The sequence below is a fragment of the Entelurus aequoreus genome, linkage group LG02 (genome assembly GCF_033978785.1).
Source record: "Entelurus aequoreus isolate RoL-2023_Sb linkage group LG02, RoL_Eaeq_v1.1, whole genome shotgun sequence".
NCBI lineage: Eukaryota > Metazoa > Chordata > Actinopteri > Syngnathiformes > Syngnathidae > Entelurus > Entelurus aequoreus.
In genome coordinates this window covers 96,178,848-96,198,310 of record NC_084732.1, presented here as the reverse complement: position 1 = coordinate 96,198,310, position 19,463 = coordinate 96,178,848, and the positions used below count along the sequence as shown (strand labels likewise).

The 19,463-nt window shown below is 38.2% G+C and overlaps 1 protein-coding gene across 2 annotated transcripts in view; it reads right to left on the bottom strand.

The window, feature by feature from the left end:
* LOC133641677 (growth hormone-regulated TBC protein 1-A-like) overlaps positions 1–14,666 on the bottom strand; it is a 31,089-nt gene extending 16,423 nt beyond the window's left edge. The window contains exons 1-4 of one of the 2 annotated variants that reach the window (XM_062035589.1): positions 14,365–14,666; positions 14,172–14,292; positions 2,374–2,525; positions 2,133–2,291 (exon numbers count right to left, since the gene is read on the bottom strand). In XM_062035589.1, the coding sequence (XP_061891573.1) occupies positions 2,133–2,291; positions 2,374–2,525; positions 14,172–14,242 (382 nt within the window). In that variant the 5' untranslated portion in view covers positions 14,243–14,292; positions 14,365–14,666. Of the gene's footprint in view, positions 1–2,132; positions 2,292–2,373; positions 2,526–14,171 lie in introns of both variants that reach the window. The other variant, XM_062035582.1, reaches the window with a different exon arrangement.
* Positions 14,667–19,463: the final 4,797 nt, after the last annotated feature.

The window sequence follows — 19,463 nt, the reverse complement described above, 5'->3', positions numbered from 1 at the left end:
TGCACCGTGTTACTTGTGTGAGATTATGTGCAATACAAGCAGTCCTGCACCGTGTTACTTGTGTGAGATTATGTGCGATACAAGCAGTCCTGCACCGTGTTTACTTGTGTGAGATTATGTGCGATACAAGCAGTCCTGCACCGTGTTACTTGTGTGAGATTATGTGCGATACAAGCAGTCCTGCACCGTGTTACTTGTGTGAGATTATGTGCGATACAAGCAGTCCTGCACCGTGTTTACTTGTGTGAGATTATGTGCGATACAAGCAGTCCTGCACCGTGTTACTTGTGTGAGATTATGTGCGATACAAGCAGTCCTGCACCGTGTTACTTGTGTGAGATTATGTGCAATACAAGCAGTCCTGCACCGTGTTACTTGTGTGAGATTATGTGCGATACAAGCAGTCCTGCACCGTGTTTACTTGTGTGAGATTATGTGCGATACAAGCAGTCCTGCACCGTGTTACTTGTGTGAGATTATGTGCGATACAAGCAGTCCTGCACCGTGTTACTTGTGTGAGATTATGTGCGATACAAGCAGTCCTGCACCGTGTTTACTTGTGTGAGATTATGTGCGATACAAGCAGTCCTGCAGCGTGTTTACTTGTGTGGGATTATGTGCGATACAAGCAGTCCTGCAGCGTGTTTACTAGTGCAAAGCTGGACAGCCGGTTAAAATCTAAATGTCCTCCATTAAACACAATTTCTGATGTTTTAGTCATTTCCAAAAGGCGAACATGCTAGGCTACATAGGCTACTAGGAGCTGGCAGCTACACAACAGCTGAGCACACAATAGCACACAAGCTAGACATACGTAATGATCATTGAACAATAAAACAGCACACGTGTCAACATAAACAAGGATCAAATAATTATAGTTGTACATTACTTACACATACAAAGTCTCCAAGCCAAAAGTGTATTAGAAAGCATCCAGTAACAAACGTGTCCGCATCTTTCAACCATCATGAGTTTACCTTCATGAATTATTACCACTCCAACTTAAAGACAGCATAGGTCCAATCCAGATGATTAATAATAAATAGGTTAGTGTTTTTTTTTATAATTCTTATTGTTCTGGGAGTGATTTACCATGAATTGATTAACGTGGACCCCGACTTAAACAAGTTGAAAAACATTCGGGTGTTACCGTTTAGTGGTCAATTGTAGGGAATATGTACTGTACTGTGTAAACTACTGTTTCATAAATGTATTCTCTTCCTTTGAAATCTACTAATAAAAGTTTCAATCAATTTCACTTAAACCTTTTCTAACATTTTGCACTATAAAATAATAAAAGTACCGTATTTTTAGGACTATTAAGTCGCACCGGCCGAAAATGCATAATAAAGAAGGAAAAAACATATATAAGTCGCACTGGAGTATAAGTCGCATTTTTTGGGGAAATTTATTTGATAAAAGCCAACACCAAGAATAGACATTTTAAAGGCAATTTAAAATAAATAAAGAATAGTGAACAACAGGCTGAATAAGTGTACGTTATATGAGGCATAAATAACCAACTGAGAACGTGCCTGGTATGTTAACGTAACATATTATGGTAAGAGTCATTCAAATAACTATAACATATAGAACATGCTATACGTTTACCAAACAATCTGTCACTCCTAATCGCTAAATCCCATGAAATCTTATACGTCTAGTCTCTTACGTGAATGAGCTAAATAATATTATTTGATATTTTACGCTAATGTGTTAATAATTTCACACATAAGTCACTCCTGAGTATAAGTCGCACCCCCGGCCAAACTATGAAAAAAACTGCGACGTATAGTCCGAAAAATACGGTACTTCTTATTGTTCTGGGAGTGACTTACCATGAATTGATTAACGTGGACCCCGACTTAAACAAGTTGAAAAACGTTTTTGGGTGTTACCATTTAGTGGTCGATTGTAGGGAATATGTACTATACTGTGTAAACTACTGTTTCATAAATGTATTCTCTTCCTTTGAAATCTACTAATAAAAGTTTCAATCAATCAATTTCACTTAATCAAACCTTTTGTACCATTCCGCACTATAAAATAATAAAAGTATGAATTTATGATCCAATTGGGCTCCAATATGGTATCGGAAGTGGGAATGTTGTATAAAAAACAAGTAAGCCAACCTGTGGAAATGCTCTCCACCACCTTGGCGTCATGTTGAGCTGCCAGCAGCGACTGGTAGTAGCCTGGGTTCTTCTCCAGCTGGTTCTGGGCCCCGCTGGTCGCCATCCAGATGAAGGCCCGGTGCTCATTGGGCACACCTTTACGTACGTAACGCTTCACTGAACGGGAGGGAAAACATTGAGCGCTCACAGCCCGACTCTGACTAACTTTGTTGTGACCATTTTCCCCCTCCACACTCACTTTTGGCGTTCCTCTGCACCTTGCGTTTGCCCTTCAGCCGTTTGGACCACTTGATGGACCGTTTGGTGAGCACAACCAGGTACTCGGACATCAGCTCTTCATACGACTCGTAGTCAAAGTCTTCTGGCCGCTGGAAGCCGTATGGATCCACCCTGGGTGGAATATGTCACAAATAGCTAATTAAGCAGTCAAAATTGAAGCATCTGATTTAGTTTAATGTCACAGGAAAATGTTACGTTTTATTAAAGTTCTACTGAAAGCCACTACTACCGACCACGCAGTCTGATAGTTTATACATCAATGAGGAAATCTTAACATTGCAACACATGCCAATACGGCCGGGTTAACTTATAAAGTGCAATTTTAAATTTCCCGCGAAACTTCCGGTTGAAAACGTCTCGGTATGATGACGTTTACGCGTGACGTCACGGAGTGAACGGAAGTATTCGGACCCCATTGGATCCAATACAAAAAGCTCTGTTTTCACCACATAATTCCACAGTATTCTGGACATCTGTGTTGGTGAATCTTTTGCAATTTGTTTAATGAACAATGAAGACTGCAAAGAAGAAAGCTGTAGGTGGGATCAATGTATTAGCGGCGGACTACAGCAACACAACCAGGAGGACTTTGAGATGGAAAGCAGACGCGCTAGCCGCCGACCTCACCTTGACTTCCTCCGTCTCCGGGCCGCCGACCGCATCTATGATCGGGTGAAGTCCTTCGTCGCGCCGTCGATCGCTGGAAAGCAGGTGAGCACGGGTGTTGAGCAGATGAGGGCTGGCTGGCGTAGGTGGATAGTTAATGTTTTTAGCATAGCTCTGTCGAGGTCCCGTAGCTAAGTTAGCTTCAATGGCGTCGTTAGCACAGCATTGTTAACCTTCGCCAGCCTGGAAAGCATTAACCGTGTAGTTACATGTCCATGGTTTAATAGTATTGTTGATCTTCTGTCTATCCTTCCAGTCGGGTTTATTTATTTTGTTTCTATCTGCATTTAAGCACGATGCTATCACGTTAGCTCCGTAGCTAAAGTGCTTCGCCGATGTATTGTCGTGGAGATAAAAGTCACTGTGAATGTCCATTCCGCGTTCTCGACTCATTTTCAAGAGGATATAGTATCCGAGGTGGTTTAAAATACAAATCCGTGATCCACAATAGAAAAAGGAGAAAGTGTGGAATCCAATGAACCCTTGCACCTAAGTTACGGTCAGAGCGAAAAAAGATACGTCCTGCACTGCACTCTAGTCCTTCACTCATCCACGAATCTCTCATCCTCGCTCAAATTAATGGGGTAATCGTCGCTTTCTCGGTCCGAATCGCTCTCGCTGCATTGTAAACAATGGGGAAATGTGAGGAGCCTTTCAACCTGTGACGTCACGCTACTTCCAGTACAGGCAAGGCTTTTTTTTATCAGCGATCAAAAGTTGCGAACTTTATCGTCGATGTTCTCTACTAAATCCTTTCAGCAAAAATATGGCAATATCGCGAAATGATCAAGTATGACACATAGAATGGATCTGCTATCCCCGTTTAAATAAAAAAATGTCATTTCAGTAGGCCTTTAATGTGACCAAAAATGAGCACTGGACGTGCTCAAACAGTACTTTTACACACACTGAAATATTTTAATTCACTTTTTAAAAAATAAACAAGTTGTAATTTTTTTCTTAAACATTTGTGTATAGTTTCTCAGACAATTGAAACAAGTTGTCAAACATCAAATGTGCCGTTTTTTTTTTAACAATAATGCATAGAAACCAGAGAGAAGTCAACATAAAACCACAGACCGCTGCATGCCTGAGTGGCCTCACACAGAGCTATAGCAACCCACCACCACACAAAAGGCCCATCAACCACCCACAGTTCAATTGTGATTCAATCAGGGTATATTAGCATCAAGCTAGTGTATTTTGGAAAAGTGGAGCCGTACTTAACTTACGTTGTAGCTTTTTTTGAATGATTTTTTTGTTGTTGGCATTGAAAAATTGCAACATTACCTATAGGTCAGTGTTTCTCAAAATGTGGGGCGCGCCCCACTGGTGGGGAATAGAGACATGACAGGTGGGGCGCCAGGAACGGGAGGAAATTTCACTTTAAATTTTTTTTTTATTATTATATTCTTAGATTTTTTTTTTTTTACTATGCTTTCATTTTCTATACACACTGTAAATCACTTTGTGATTCTGTCTGTGAAATCCGCTATATAAATAAATGTAAATTACTTATTTTTCCTGTAGGCTTTAAATTTCTAGGTAGGAGCGAAAGTTTGACAGACATAGCAACAGTAACTAATGGGGGCGGGGCTAAGCGGAACAAACTTTCGCACGGATGGGTAGCAGGCTAATGTGTGGACCACAATTACACAAAATGGATCAATTTGTGACTCGCACCTAGGGTTGGGTATCGAGTATCGATTGGAACCGGGACTAACTTTCCGATTCTCCCGGAATCGTTCAAAAGTTTAAATTTCGATTCCTATTTTCGATACCAGTCCGCCGACCGGAAAAAAATATGTCCGCCGAACCGGAAGAAGAAGCCGCTGAACACCAACGAAGAAGCGCCCACCGCCGGAAGTGTTAGCATAGCCGAGCGAGTCAGTCATGCTCAAGCATGGATAGCGGGCGTCGGCGGTCGAAAGTGTGGCTTTACTTTACAAAAAAAAAATGAAATAACCGCGAAATAACAGAGCTCCATGTCCATCAAGAAACGAGTGGAGAGAGAGCTGCAGATGTACCAGGACGTTCCACCGATACTTATTTCTGACGACCCTGCTGCATGGTGGTGGAACCAACAAAAGACTTATCCTATGCTGTCATATCTCGCTTTCTCCTATTTATGCGTTCAAGCTTTTTCCACACCCAGCGAACGTGTATTTTCCACAGCAGGAGACACTATCTGTCCAGAACGCTCACGCATCCTGCCTGAGAAGGCGGATATGGTCATTTTCCTAAACAAGAACTGTCTCTGATTTTATACTGTACCTGCTGCTAATCTGGACTGGGTTTTGCAAGTTGTTTCTTATTGTTTATTTGCTTTTCTGCACCAGGTTAGCCCATCAGTGGGAGCACGGTAACATTTTTAAGTACCTGCAGCATCATACACTTGTGTGTGTAAATGTGTTTTCATGAGGTTTCCTGCAGCATCATACACTTATGTGTAAATGTGTTTTCATGAGGTTTCCTGCAGCATCATACACTTTTGTGTAAATGTGTTTTCATGAGGTTTTCAAAAATAAAGCTCTCTTGAGGAAAGTGTACCCCTGGGAAAATGTATTCATAATTTATAATATTTATATTCAAGTTCATAGATTTGATATTTATATTCTAGTTGAAAACAGCCCTGTGAGGAATTTATAGTAAAGTTCATAAAAAGTTAATAGAATTAAAATTGATGGAGAATGTCAGACTATTTCATTCAGAAAGACTGTATGTAGGTTAGCTAGCTCATTTAAAATATCCTAAACTTTTTTTTGACCCTGCCTCTTAAAAGAATCGGAATCGAGAATCGAAACAAAGAATCGGAATCGTTCGAATTCAAATGATACCCAACCCTACTCGCACCTCAAAGGTCGTCGAGCCAGAGCCAGCGCCTGTAGAGAAACAAAAATCTGACGGGCCTAATCAACCAAAAAGCCAACCGAAAAGAAAATATGATGAAGGGTATCTTGCTCTTGGTTTCACGGCAGCGGTGGTGGGGGCAGAGGAGAGACCCCTGTGTGTTCTGTGTCTAAAACCGTTAGCAGCAGACAGCATGAGACCCAACAAATTAAAGGCCTACTGAAATGAATTTTTTTTATTTAAACGGGGATAGCAGATCTATTCTATGTGTCATACTTGATCATTTCGCGATATTGCCATATTTTTGCTGAAAGGATTTAGTATAGAACAACGACGATAAAGATTGCAACTTTTGGTATCTGATAAAAAAAAGGCTTGCCCCTACCGGAAGTAGCGTGACGTAGTCAGTTGAACATATACGCAAAGTTCCCTATTGTTCACAATGATGGCCGCATGAAGTGAGAGAGATTCGGACCGAGAAAGCGACAATTTCCCCATTAATTTGAGCGAGGATGAAAGATTTGTGGATGAGTAAAGTGCAAGTGAAGGACTAGTGGGGAGTGGAAGCTATTCAGATAGGGAAGATGCTGTGAGAGCCGGGGGTGACCTGATATTCAGCTGGGAATGACTACAACAGTAAATAAACACAAGACATATATATACTCTATTAGCCACAACACAACCAGGCTTATATTTAATATGCCACAAATTAATCCTGCATAAAAACACCTGCGTGTTTGTTATGCTAGCTCCTAGCTCCTATGCTAGCTCCTAGCTCCATAGAACACGCCAATACAATTCAAACACCTGATCAACACACACAATCACTCAGCCCAAAAGACCGTTCACCTAACCCAAGGTTCATAAAGCTTATATATTTTTAAAAAGTTACGTACATACGCAAAAAAAAGTTGCGCACATACGGTCAAGCGATCAAATGTTTAGAAGCCAAAGCTGCATACTCACAGTAGCACGTCTGCGTCTTTGTCATCCAAATCAAAGTAATCCTGGTAAGAGTCTGTGTTGTCCCAGTTCTCTACAGGCGTCTGTGTATCGAAGTCAAAAGTCCTCCTGGTTAGAGTCTCTGTTATCCGAGTTCTTCCATCTTGACTGCATCTTTCGGGAATGTAAACAAAGAAGCGCCGGCTGTGTACTGTTGTTGCTGACTACGTTCGAAAAATACGTCCATTTCGCACAGACAACTTTCTTCTTTGCTTGCTCAGCTTCCTTCTCCATAATGCAATGAACATGATTGCAACAGATTCACGAACACAGATGTCCAGAATACTGTGGAATTATGAAATGAAAACAGAGCTTTTTCGTATTGGCTTCAATGTGGAAGGCATACCCGTGTTCCCCGGTCTACGTCACGCGCATACGTCATCCTCAGAGGCGTTTCGAACCGGAAGTTTAGCGGCAAATTTAAAATGTCACTTTATAAGTTAACCCGGCCGTATTGGCATGTGTTATAATGTTAAGATTTCATCATTGATATATAAACTATCAGACTGCGTGGTCGGTAGTAGTGGCTTTCAGTAGACCTTTAAAGAGGCACCTCGAGACCACACACCCCAATCACGTCAATAAGCCACTTGATTTCTTTCCAAGAAAACTGGCAGAGTAGCGTCAACAGGAGAAGCGTATGGTAAAAGCTGCATCAGTAAACAGTAACGCTCAAATGGCTTCATACAGAATTGCACAATGCAAAAAACACACACACAATTGCTGAGCAGCTCATTCTCCCCGCTGCAATAGACATGGTGTCAGTCATGCTTGACGAGACAAGTGCAGCAAAATTAAAAGCTGTCCCACTGTCAAACGACGCAGTTGCGAGACGTATATGCGACATTGCAAGTGATCTTGAGGAACGACTCGTAGACAAATCAAAAGAAAGTCGTTTTGCTTTACAAGTGGACGAAGCTACTGACAGCAATAAAGACTGCCTGTTCATCGCATACGTCCGCTTTGTGAATGGCGAGTCACTGTGCGAGGATTTGCTGTTTTGCAAATGCATAAAAAATAGAGCCACTGCTGATGAGCTGTTCAAGATAATGGACAGGTTCCTCAAAGAACACAACCTTAAATGGGAAAACAGTATGGGCTTTTGCTCTGATGGCGCGCAGACCATGGCAGGGTTAAGAAACGGGCTGCAGGCTCTAATAAAGAGGGTTGCGCCAAATGCGCATTGGACACACTGTGTCATTCACTGGGAAGCACTCGCGTCAAGGCAGCTCAGCCCCGAACTCAATGAGGTTTGAAAGATCGCAAAGTGGCACTTTTATTTGATTTATTATTGAACTTGATGCAAGTTATTTGATTAATTATTGAACTTGATGAAAGTTATTTGATTTATTATTGAACTTGATGAAAGTTATAACACCTTTTTTGATTTATTATTGAACTTGATGCAAGTTATAACACTTTTGTTTTATTTATTATTGAACTTGAAGTAAGTTATTTTATTAGGGCCCGCACGGCCCATTGTAAAAGGAATCCCAACAGGAGTCCTTTTGCATTGGGACGAAAGGACCTATTGTTATTGTAAGGTTTTATTATTATTATTATTATACCGCAGCTTTGCGCACTACTTTGCCCCCCTTAACATGCTTCAAATTTTACACACACATAGAAAAACGTGCCCCAAACACTTTAGTAAAAAAACCTAACCCCAAAAATCAAAATTGCGCTCTAGCGCCCCCTAGGGAAAAAACAAAAACAAACTGCCTGTAACTCCCACTAGGAAGGTCGTAGAGACATTAAACAAAAACCTCTATATAGGTCTGACGTAGACCTACATTTCATAATTTGACATCCTCGGGCAAAAACCAACAGGAAGTTGGCAATTTCCCCTTCAAGACAAAAATGTACTAAAAACACTCATTTTTGCCTCTTTGAGCTGTAATTTGACCCCCTTAAAATACTTCAAAACTCACCAAACTTTTACACACATCAGGACTGGTGGAAATTGCAATCTAATAAAAAAAACGAACCCCAAAACTCAAATTTGCGCTCTAGTGCAATTTTTGAATAAAACAGACAAAACTGCTCCTCAGAGGAAAACACAGACAAAACTGCTTGTCTTAGAGACATGAAACAAAAACCTCTATGTAGGTCTCACTTAGACCTACATTTCATAGATTGACACCCTTCAGAAAAAATCAACAGGAAGTTTGCAATCCCTCCTTCAAAACTAAATTTTTGTTAAAACCGGTCACCAAACATCAAACATTATCTCCTCTGAGCGCGTTTGTCGTTTCGGCTTCAAACTACTACAGGAGAGAGATTGAACCTTTCTGATTGACGGATACTGAAAGAGTTTGGATAAATGCTATGGTTTTGATTTTACGAGCCTTCAAAGAACCACTGCGCTGATAATGCTGCTGTGATTTTACGAGCCTTAATAGAACCACTGTACCACTGCGCTGATGTCAACAAAAGTATTGGGACACTTAGGACTAACAGTAGACAAAAGTTTTTGGACACTTAGGACTAGCACCTGCCAAATATGCGGGCCCGACCAACGCTGCTTGCAGCTTTAATTTATTATTGAACTTGATGCAAGTTATACCACAGCTGCACAGTTATTTTATTTATTATTGAACTTGATGCTATTTTATGTTATTGAGTTTAAATGTATGCAACTTGATGTTACTTGATGTTCAATAAATTTGAAAATGTTAAGCTTGGCATTAGCGTTCTGTTGGGGCGATGGGGGCAGGTGGGGCTTGAAAACTCCCCCTTGTCCAAAGTGGAGGATGACAAAAAAAGTTTGAGAACCACTGCTATAGGTGCACTGCAAAAAGTCAGTGTTCAAAAACAAGAAAGAAAAATACAAAATTGAGGGGTATTTTATTTGAACTAAGCAAAATTATCTGCTAATAGAACAACAAAATTTGGCTTGTCAAGACTTTCCAAAACAAGTAAAATTAGCTAACCTCAATGAACCCAAAAATACCTTAAAATAAGTATATTCTCACTAATAACAAGTGCACTTTTCTTGGTAGAAAAAAAAAATTTTGACCTTTTTTCTCAATATGTTGAAAAATATTCTTAAATTAAGTAAATGCTAGTGCCATTATCTTGACATAATGATATGCACTCGACATTACATTTCTTGAAACCAGCAAAGTTATACTAAAAACTAGTCGTTGCCTTTCTTAATGGAAAGGCAACAATGCAACCGCTTGTTACTCTCTGGGTCTCCTAGCCGCTCAGGCAAATCATATGGTCTAAAAATGCATTTTTCCATGGATAACATGACATCACCGCGCCAAGTGCGTGCTCTTTCAGTCAATTAGTGCGCGAGGTATATATATATATATATATATATATATATATATATATATATATAAATATACGCATACATACATACATATACTGTATACACAACCCGAACCCCAGCCAAAATTTTTTTATTTGTAATTTTGAAGAATTTATCTGAATGTGCATGAACTATTTCTGTTCAAAATAGTTTGAAATGTCACATGTTAAATATTAACTGTCCGTTTACTGTACTGTGCCAACTGTACTACTATACGAGTACGTATTTTCTATTGTTTCATTGAAAATAAAACAGCAAAGTCCATTTGGCTGTCATCTGTTTTAATTACAAGACACAATTGTGTCAAAGTCATGATTTTTTTGTTCATGCTTGAAATTAAAAATTATTACTTTGAAAAAGTAGTTTTATACTTGTGAGTGTTGATGACACATCTTTGCAACAGTTGATATTCTAGTTTCAAGCAAGTTTTACTCAATATAGGTCATCAAATCTCAGCAACAAACTGTAATATCTTACTGAGATCATTTAGGACCAAAACACTTAAAACAAGTAAAACACTTGAACATAAAATCTGCTTAGTGAGAAGAATTATCTTGTCAGACAGAAAATAAGCAAATATCACTCTTATTTGAGATATTTAATCTTACTTAGATTTCAGTTTCTGCAGAGTGGTTTGGCCGAGTCCGCTCTCAGTGCCGCTGGAGTATACTGTACGGTGGCGAGAGTGGGAGGCTCAAAACGGTGCCTTTAAGATGGTTACGTAACATGATAATCTACACTTAGCTTAACCTTTTTACAATGACTGAAGACGTCTCAGGTGTGTGTTTGGAACAGACTAGATGATGAAGGCAAAACGGTATTTTAAATGCCGGTTGGGAGTGAATAAAAAGGCCAAAACAACATCTCTATTGCCAAAACAAAGGCTGTCGATATGCTGGCTTGAGAAGTAAGTCCTTCCTGAATGAAAACAGCAAAAAGTGTGGAAAGTGTGTCTAGTTTGCAGGGATGTCATTGACCAAAAAAGAACATTCGACATGTATTTAATTGTATGTCTGGACTGTATATGTCAAACATTCAATTAACAAATGTTTTTTTAATTATAATTCAATCCAATCCCCTTTATTTATATCGCACTCTACTTTTGACCCAGCAGATTTGCTCACATTTTCAGTAGACCATAATAAATTCATAAAATAACCAAACTTCAAGAATGTTTTTTGTGACAAACAAGTACGTGCTCCAATCACTCTATCACAAAAAAATAAGAGTTGTAGAAATTATTGAAAACTCAACACAGCCATGACATTATGTTCTTTACAAGTGTATGTCAACTTTTGACGACTGTATGTATATATATATATATATATATATATATACACACACACATATATATATATGCACATATATACATATGCACATACATACATACATATGCACATATATACATACATATGCACATATGCACATACATATGCACATATATACATACATATGCACATGTATACATACATATGCACATATATACATACATACATATGCACATATATACATACATACATACATATGCACATATATACATACATACATACGCACATATATACATACATACATACATATGCACATACATGCATACATATGCACATACATGCATACATATGCACATACATACATACATACGCACATACATACATACATACATACATACATACATATGCACATACATACATACATACATATGCACATACATACATATATACATACATACATATGCACATATATACATACATACATATGCACATATATACATACATACATATGCACATATATACATACATACATACATACATATGCACATATATACATACATATATACATACATACGCACATATATACATACATATGCACATATATACATACATACATACATATATACATACATACATACATATATACATACATACATACGCACATATATACATACATATATACATACATATGTACATATGCACATATATACATCCATCCATTTTCTACCGCTAATTCCCTTCGGGGTCGCTGGAGCCTATCTCAGCTACAATCGGGCGGAAGGCGGGGTACACCCTGGACAAGTCGCCACCTCATCACAGGGCCAACATAGACAGACAGACAACATTCACATTCACATTCATACACTAGGGCCAATTTAGTGTTGCCAATCAACATATCCCCAGGTGCATGTCTTTGGAGGTGGAAGGAAGCCGGAGTACCCGGAGGGAACCCACGCAGTCACGGGGAGAACATGCAAACTCCACACAGAAAGATCCAGAGGCCGGGATTGAACTCACGACTACTCAGGACCTTCGTATTGTGAGGCAGACGCACTAACCCCTCTGCCACCATGCTGCCCATATATATATACATATATATATATATACATATGCACGTATATACATACATACATACATATGCACATATATACATACATACATACATACATACATATCTATATACATACATACATACATATCTATATACATACATACATACATACATACATACATACATATATATACATACATACATATATCCAGTCGTGAAATTTCCTCGCTCCTAAACATTCCAAAGTGTACTTTATTATAAGAAAATGGAAGAGTTTGGGAACAACAGCAACTCAGCCACGAAGTGGTAGGAGTGTGAAATTTTGTGGAGGAGGAATTATGGTGTGGGGTTGTTTTTCCAGGAGTGGGGCTTGGCCCCTTAGTCATACTTGCCAACCTTGAGACCTCCGAATTCGGGAGATGGGGGAGGTGGTTTGAGGGGGGGGGGGGGTTGAGGTGGGCGGGTTTGGTGGTAGCAGGGGTGTATATTGTAGCGTACCGGAAGAGTTAGTGCTGCAAGGGATTCTGGGTATTTGTTCTGTTGTGTTACGGTGCGGATGTTCTCCCGAAATGTGTTTGTCATTCTTGTTTGGTGTGGGTTCACAGTGTGGCGCATATTTGTAACAGTGTTAAAGTTGTTTATACGGCCAACCCTCAGTGTGACCTGTATGGCTGTTGATCAAGTATGCATTGCATTCACTTGTGTGTGTGTGTGTTTAGAAGCCGCATATATAATGTGACTGGGCCGACACGCTGTCTGTATGGAGGTAAAGCGGACGTGACGACAGGTTTTAGATGACCTGTCAAGGCATGCCCCTGATAATGTTGTCCGGGTGGAAATTGGGAGAAATTCGGGAGAATGGTTGTCCCGGGAGATTTTCAGGAGGAGCACTGAAATTCGTGAGTCTCCCGGGAAAATCGGGAGGGTTGGCAAGTATGCCCTTAGTTCCAGTGAAAGGAACTTTGAATGCTCCAGGATACCAAAACATTTTGGACAATTCCATGCTCCCAACAGTTTGGAGCAGGGCCCTTCCTCTTCCAACATGACTGTGCACCAGTGCACAAAGCAAGGTCCATAAAGACATGGATGACAGAGTCTGGTGTGGATGAACTTGACTGGCCTGCACAGAGTCCTGACCTGACCCTGATAGAACACCTTTGGGATGAATTAGAACGGAGACTGAGAGTCAGGGCCTTCTCCACCAACATCGGTGTGTGACCTCACCAATGCGCTTTTGGAAGAATGATGGAAAATTCCTATAAACACACTCGGCAACCTTGTGGACAGCCTTCCCAGAAGAGTTGAAGCTGTAATAGCTGCAAAAGGTGGACCCACATCATATTGAACCCTATGGGTTAGGAATGGGATGGCACTTCAAGTTCATATGTGAGTCAAGGCAGGTGGCCAAATACTTTTGGCAATATAGTGTAAAATGATGTGGGGTCAAACCCAAACTCTCGCGATATTTCAGCCACCTTCCCCGGCGGGGTTTCGACGGTCGTTAAGGTAGCCGTCCCAGCAGGTGAACATATCCTCCTAAACACGACTCCAAATGTTGTAAGTAAGATTTAAAAGACGTAAGAAAGTAGAAATGATGTTACCTGTCCACTCTGTCTTTGGCTGTGCCGCCATTGAAGTTAGTCCCGATGGTCGTCGTCTTCTCCTCCTCCATGGTCTCTTCTGTCTTTATTTACTCTTCTTTAATTCGCTCGACCCGACGCACTTTCAAATAGTTTGTTTTTTATTCAACTCGACGCTTTAAATGAAAGGCGTAAAGTAAGTTATATACATTACCACACCGCCCGCGTTGTATCCATATGGAGAGAACTTTGTTTGACTTTTACCGCCGTTCACGTGCACCTGCTGCCCACTTCCGTGTTACCGACACGCACAACAATACCCTTCCATCAATCTCGTCCGTGTTGTCACAAAAACTAACAAAAAAACACGTTAAATGGTTAGACAGTCCGGGGAAAGCTCTCCGTCGGGCGCGGCTAAGGATACACTTTAAGACCTCGGTGGAAGATTTCACACTGGCTTGCCCCGGGCTGGAAGATCACACGGTGCCTTCAAGGACATCACGTAATATTGACAACTCTCACTCACTTTTTGTCCATTTCTATCTGGGTGAGCTTAAAGAAAATCCGTCGTTACAACTTCTCGCAGTCATTTCACTCACAATTACATGTCAGTTCACCTTTATCTTTAAATTACTCCTTTATAATACTAATATGCGAATGTGCAAACAGCTAAAATTATACACAAATAGGGATGTCCGATAATGGCTTTTTGCCGATATCCGATATTCCGATATTGTCCAACTCTTTAATTACCGATATCAACCAATACCGATATATACAGTTGTGGATATTAACACATTATTATGCCTAATTTGGACAACCAGGTATGGTGAAGATAAGGTCCTTTTTTAAAAAATTAATAAAATAAAATAAGATAAATAAATTAAAAACACTTTCTTGAATAAAAAGAAAGTAAAACAATATAAAAACAGTTACCTAGAAACTAGTAATTAATGAAAATGAGTACAATTAACTGTTAAAGGTTAGTACTATTAGTGGACCAGCATTACGCACAATCATGTGTGCTTAAGGACTGTATCCCTTGCAGACTTAATTAAAATATATTGATATATAATGTAGGAACCAGAATATTAATAACAGAAAGAAACAACCCTTTTGTGTGAATGAGTGTAAATGGGGTAGGGAGGTTTTTTGGGTTGGTGCACTAATTGTAAGTGTATCTTGTGTTTTTTAAGTTGATTTAATTAAAAAAAAAACAAAAAAAACCCCTGATACAGATAATAAAAAAACTGATACCGATAGTTTCCGATATTACATTTTAAAACATCTCTATACACAAAGCAAACTATAATCTGCTACCCAAGAATATAGATGGTTTGACAAAAACAGACTATCCTTGAATCTCAGTAAAACTAAAATAATGCAAGGGACAAGCGGTAGGAAATGGATGGAAAAGAGCATCATACACAAATACAAATAGACGGAGTAATAATAATAATAATAATAGATTTTATTTGTAAAAAGCACTTTACATTGAGCAAACAACCTCAAAGTGCTACAGTGGATTGAAAAAAAATGAATAATAATAATAAAAAGATAAGAAAAAAATAAAAACTAGAACAGCCTAATGGATAGAACTAGTATGCATATATCTATAAAAAGGCTTTTTTTAAACCCTATTTATTTATTGTTATTGTTATTACTTATGGAGTATATTGTAAATAAATTGAGAACAGGAAGTTAACAAACGTGTTTAGCAACTGCTATGTCAAAGAAAAGGGGTAGGATTAAATAAGCTCTGCTTCTTGTGATGCATGTTCCAAATAAACTCAAACTCAAACATTGGAACACTCGTTCCAAAACACTACTCTTATAGCATTTATAGTCGTCACCGCCTCTAATATCATAATCATCCCCAGCCCTCGTTTGTATTATCTCCCAATTTATTAAATAGTTTCCCAAAGCTCAATCATAGATGAGTTAGAATTTTACAGTTTCTCCAGATGACCATGAAGGCAGCACCAGCAGTGGTTAACCGCGCCCTTTTCCGTGCTGCCTGCAGCACAGGTAAACAAAAGGATCTGTTGGACTGGATCATGTGAAACAGTAACACATATCCGCTCCACCTTTCAGGTAAATAAACATTGCATGACAAAAGCAGGTTTTATGCACATCTCATCCAATTTAATATAAGTACAGTAAGTCATTAATTATGTTGTATTTTATGTTTTAGCCCTTTTGCACCCATAATTGCTCATTGTTTCTACGTTTGCAGACACTCTCACTCAAACACCTGTTTTACAACACTCTCCAAATGTTGTGAAATATTAAAAAAAGGAATGTCAAACTGGTTTTCATTAGGGGCCACATGGCAGTTATGGGGCCGCCTGTAACAGCGAATAATGTGGATCTGGATTTCATTATTAATTATATAAATTGTTTTAAGTAGACTGTCGAGTTTACAGTAAAACTTTACATTTACAACATTTTATTGTAAAATAGTGGGGTTTTTTTTGTTTTTTTTTACAACATTTTTACGGAAAAAGCTGGCAGCTTTACCATGAATTGATTAACGTGGCCCCCGACTTAAACAAGTTGAAAAACTTATTCGGGTGTTATCATTTAGTGGTGAATTGTACGGAATATGTACTGTACTGTGCAATCTACTAATAAAAGTTTCAATCAATCAAATCAATCAAAGCTTAGTTGCCAGAATTTTACTATTAAATTGGTTTTTACAACTTTACATTGTTAATAGAAAAACAGTACAAGTTCCTCTTTTATTCTGGCAACTGAATTGCCAGTTTTTCTACCGTAAATATTTTTTAATCATTTTAATTTTTTCTCCTGTAAAGCGTCTGAAAAGCGCTATACTAAATAAAATGTATTATTATTATTATTATTTTCCATTTACAGTAAAACCATTGAAAACAAGATTTTACAGTAAAAATATGGCAACAGAATTTCAATGCCATTTTTTTTTTTTTTTTTTCAATTTACACTATTATGCTGTAAAGAACACTGTAAAATGTATAGTCTTTTTTATTAATTTGATGGGTAGTTTGCTGTAAAATCCTAAATCAAGCAAATATTTAAGTATTTATTTTTATTGAGACAAAAGAAACGTTTGGAAAGTATGGTGATATACTGTAATATTTGTTGCAATATTGGATACTATTAAAGTTTCAAAGGTATGCAATTTCAAGCAGTACATATATTTTTTCTGTCAAAATGAAAAAAATAAATTACATTTAGTGAGAAAATATGAAGTACTTTATTGTTTGCAGGCCAGATAGAATGATGTCGCGGGCGAGTATTAAAAATATGTATTAGTCTCATCACTACTGTTGCATGCTGGGTAGTGTAGTTCTTACATTCCCTAGCTCATCACATCACATGCTCCTGCCTGCTGGGTTGGGAAAAAACATGGAAATATCTTTGCAGCAACATTATTTTAGCAAAATATGCGTCTGTAATCCAATCCACGTCTCTGTAAACTGATGTGTGTGTCTATATCTCACTTTGTTTGTGTTTTAAATTGTCTGTGGATTTAAAAAAAATTCCGTATCTCCACTTTTTTGCGCCGGAAGTGTAATTCTCTTCCAAAACACTAGATGGCAGTGTGTGCTGTTGTTGACTAGATATTTGCCTTCTTGTGACAAGTGATGATAACCACAAAAGCATTCAAAGAAACATCAGGTTACTTGCAATGGACGTTTTACTTATAAACCAAATAAAAAAATAAACTGTTAAATAACTATTGTGAGTTAACGACATGCTGGTGTTATTGTGTATGGCAGGCGTGTCAAACTGGTTTTCATTGAGGGCCACGTCGCAGTTATGATTACCCTCAGAGGGCCGCGTTTAACAGTGAATACTATACAGTATGAATATAAATGTGTATTTATAAAACATGAGTTTTACGCACGCTGTACAAAACCAAATCTTTAGATTGTATTGTATAAAACTGGCAGCTCAGTCGCCACAATTTTACCGTAATATTTGCATTTGTTTTTGTTTTTTTTACAGCATATAAAATAAAAAAATACATTGAATTAAATTAAATGGAATGGAATAGGCTCCAGCGACCCCATAAGAGACAAGCGGTAGAAAATGGATGGATGGATGGATAAAATAAAAATATACATTGAATTAAATTAAATGGAATTGGATAGGCTCCAGCGACCCCATAAGGGACAAGCGGTAGAAAATGGATGGATGGAAAAACGGTACCGCTGTTTATTTGTTTTTATGTAAAAATTCATGCAAGTTTTTTTATACTGTAAAATCTATGGTTGTTGTGTTTTATAGTGTGTTGTTACTCTATATTGAAACTGGATTTTACTGTAAAATTTTTACATGAATAGTTTGTTGGATTACTTGCTTTGAAATCATAAGTCAAGCAGATTTTCAAGTATTTATCTTTATTTGAACAATAACATTGTTTTGAAATGTATGACGATATAATATTTAAGTTTTTTTTATTAATAGAGATGATTAAAGTGTAATTATATATGGTTGTACACAGTACATTTATTTTTGTAATACAATTATTAAGAAAAGATAAGGTACTTTATTTACACATATTTTTTTCCACGCTTTCAGGGGCCACACAAATTGATGTGGTGGGCCAGATGTGGCCCCCATGCCTTGAGTTAGACACCGGTGGTGTATGGTCATTGTTGTTCAGAGTTTCCGCGAACATGACTAAGAATGGAAGTGTGTGAAAGACGTGTGTGCGCAGAAAAGACAACTGTGTCGAAATTGAACCCGTTCTTAGCACAAGATTGGCAATAAAAGTTAAAAAGAGTGTGGTAATTTGTGACTTTCTTCCGGACGAAACAACGCAATAAGCTGAAAAACAACACATTAAGTTATTATTTTTAAAAGTGTGTCAATATATTAGGTACACCATGTCCGTTTTGATGAGAATGTTAAATCACTCTTGCTTTATTTCATACATTTGTGAAATAAAGCAATTAGTGCATTTCACACAAAGTCTGCTCTTCTGTGTTTGGGCTCTTTAAAAACTGACCAATCACAGATACGCATTTGCAAATTATTTTGCTACAAAAATACTTCCATTTAAACCACTTGAGGGCGCCACAGTAAGGAACAAATATTGGATTTGTGTTTACTGCATGTGTATTAATCAATTGGTTGTGGGTGTTAGAAATGACCTAAATGTGAGTTTTTATATATGATATCGGATATTAGTCCGATATCATATCAGCATACTTGTGCAAAACTGGACAGCCAGTGAACATCTAAATGTCCTCCAATAAGCACACGTTATTTTAGTCATTTACAAAAGGTAAACAAAGTAGGCTAGATGCTACTTGGAGCTAGCAG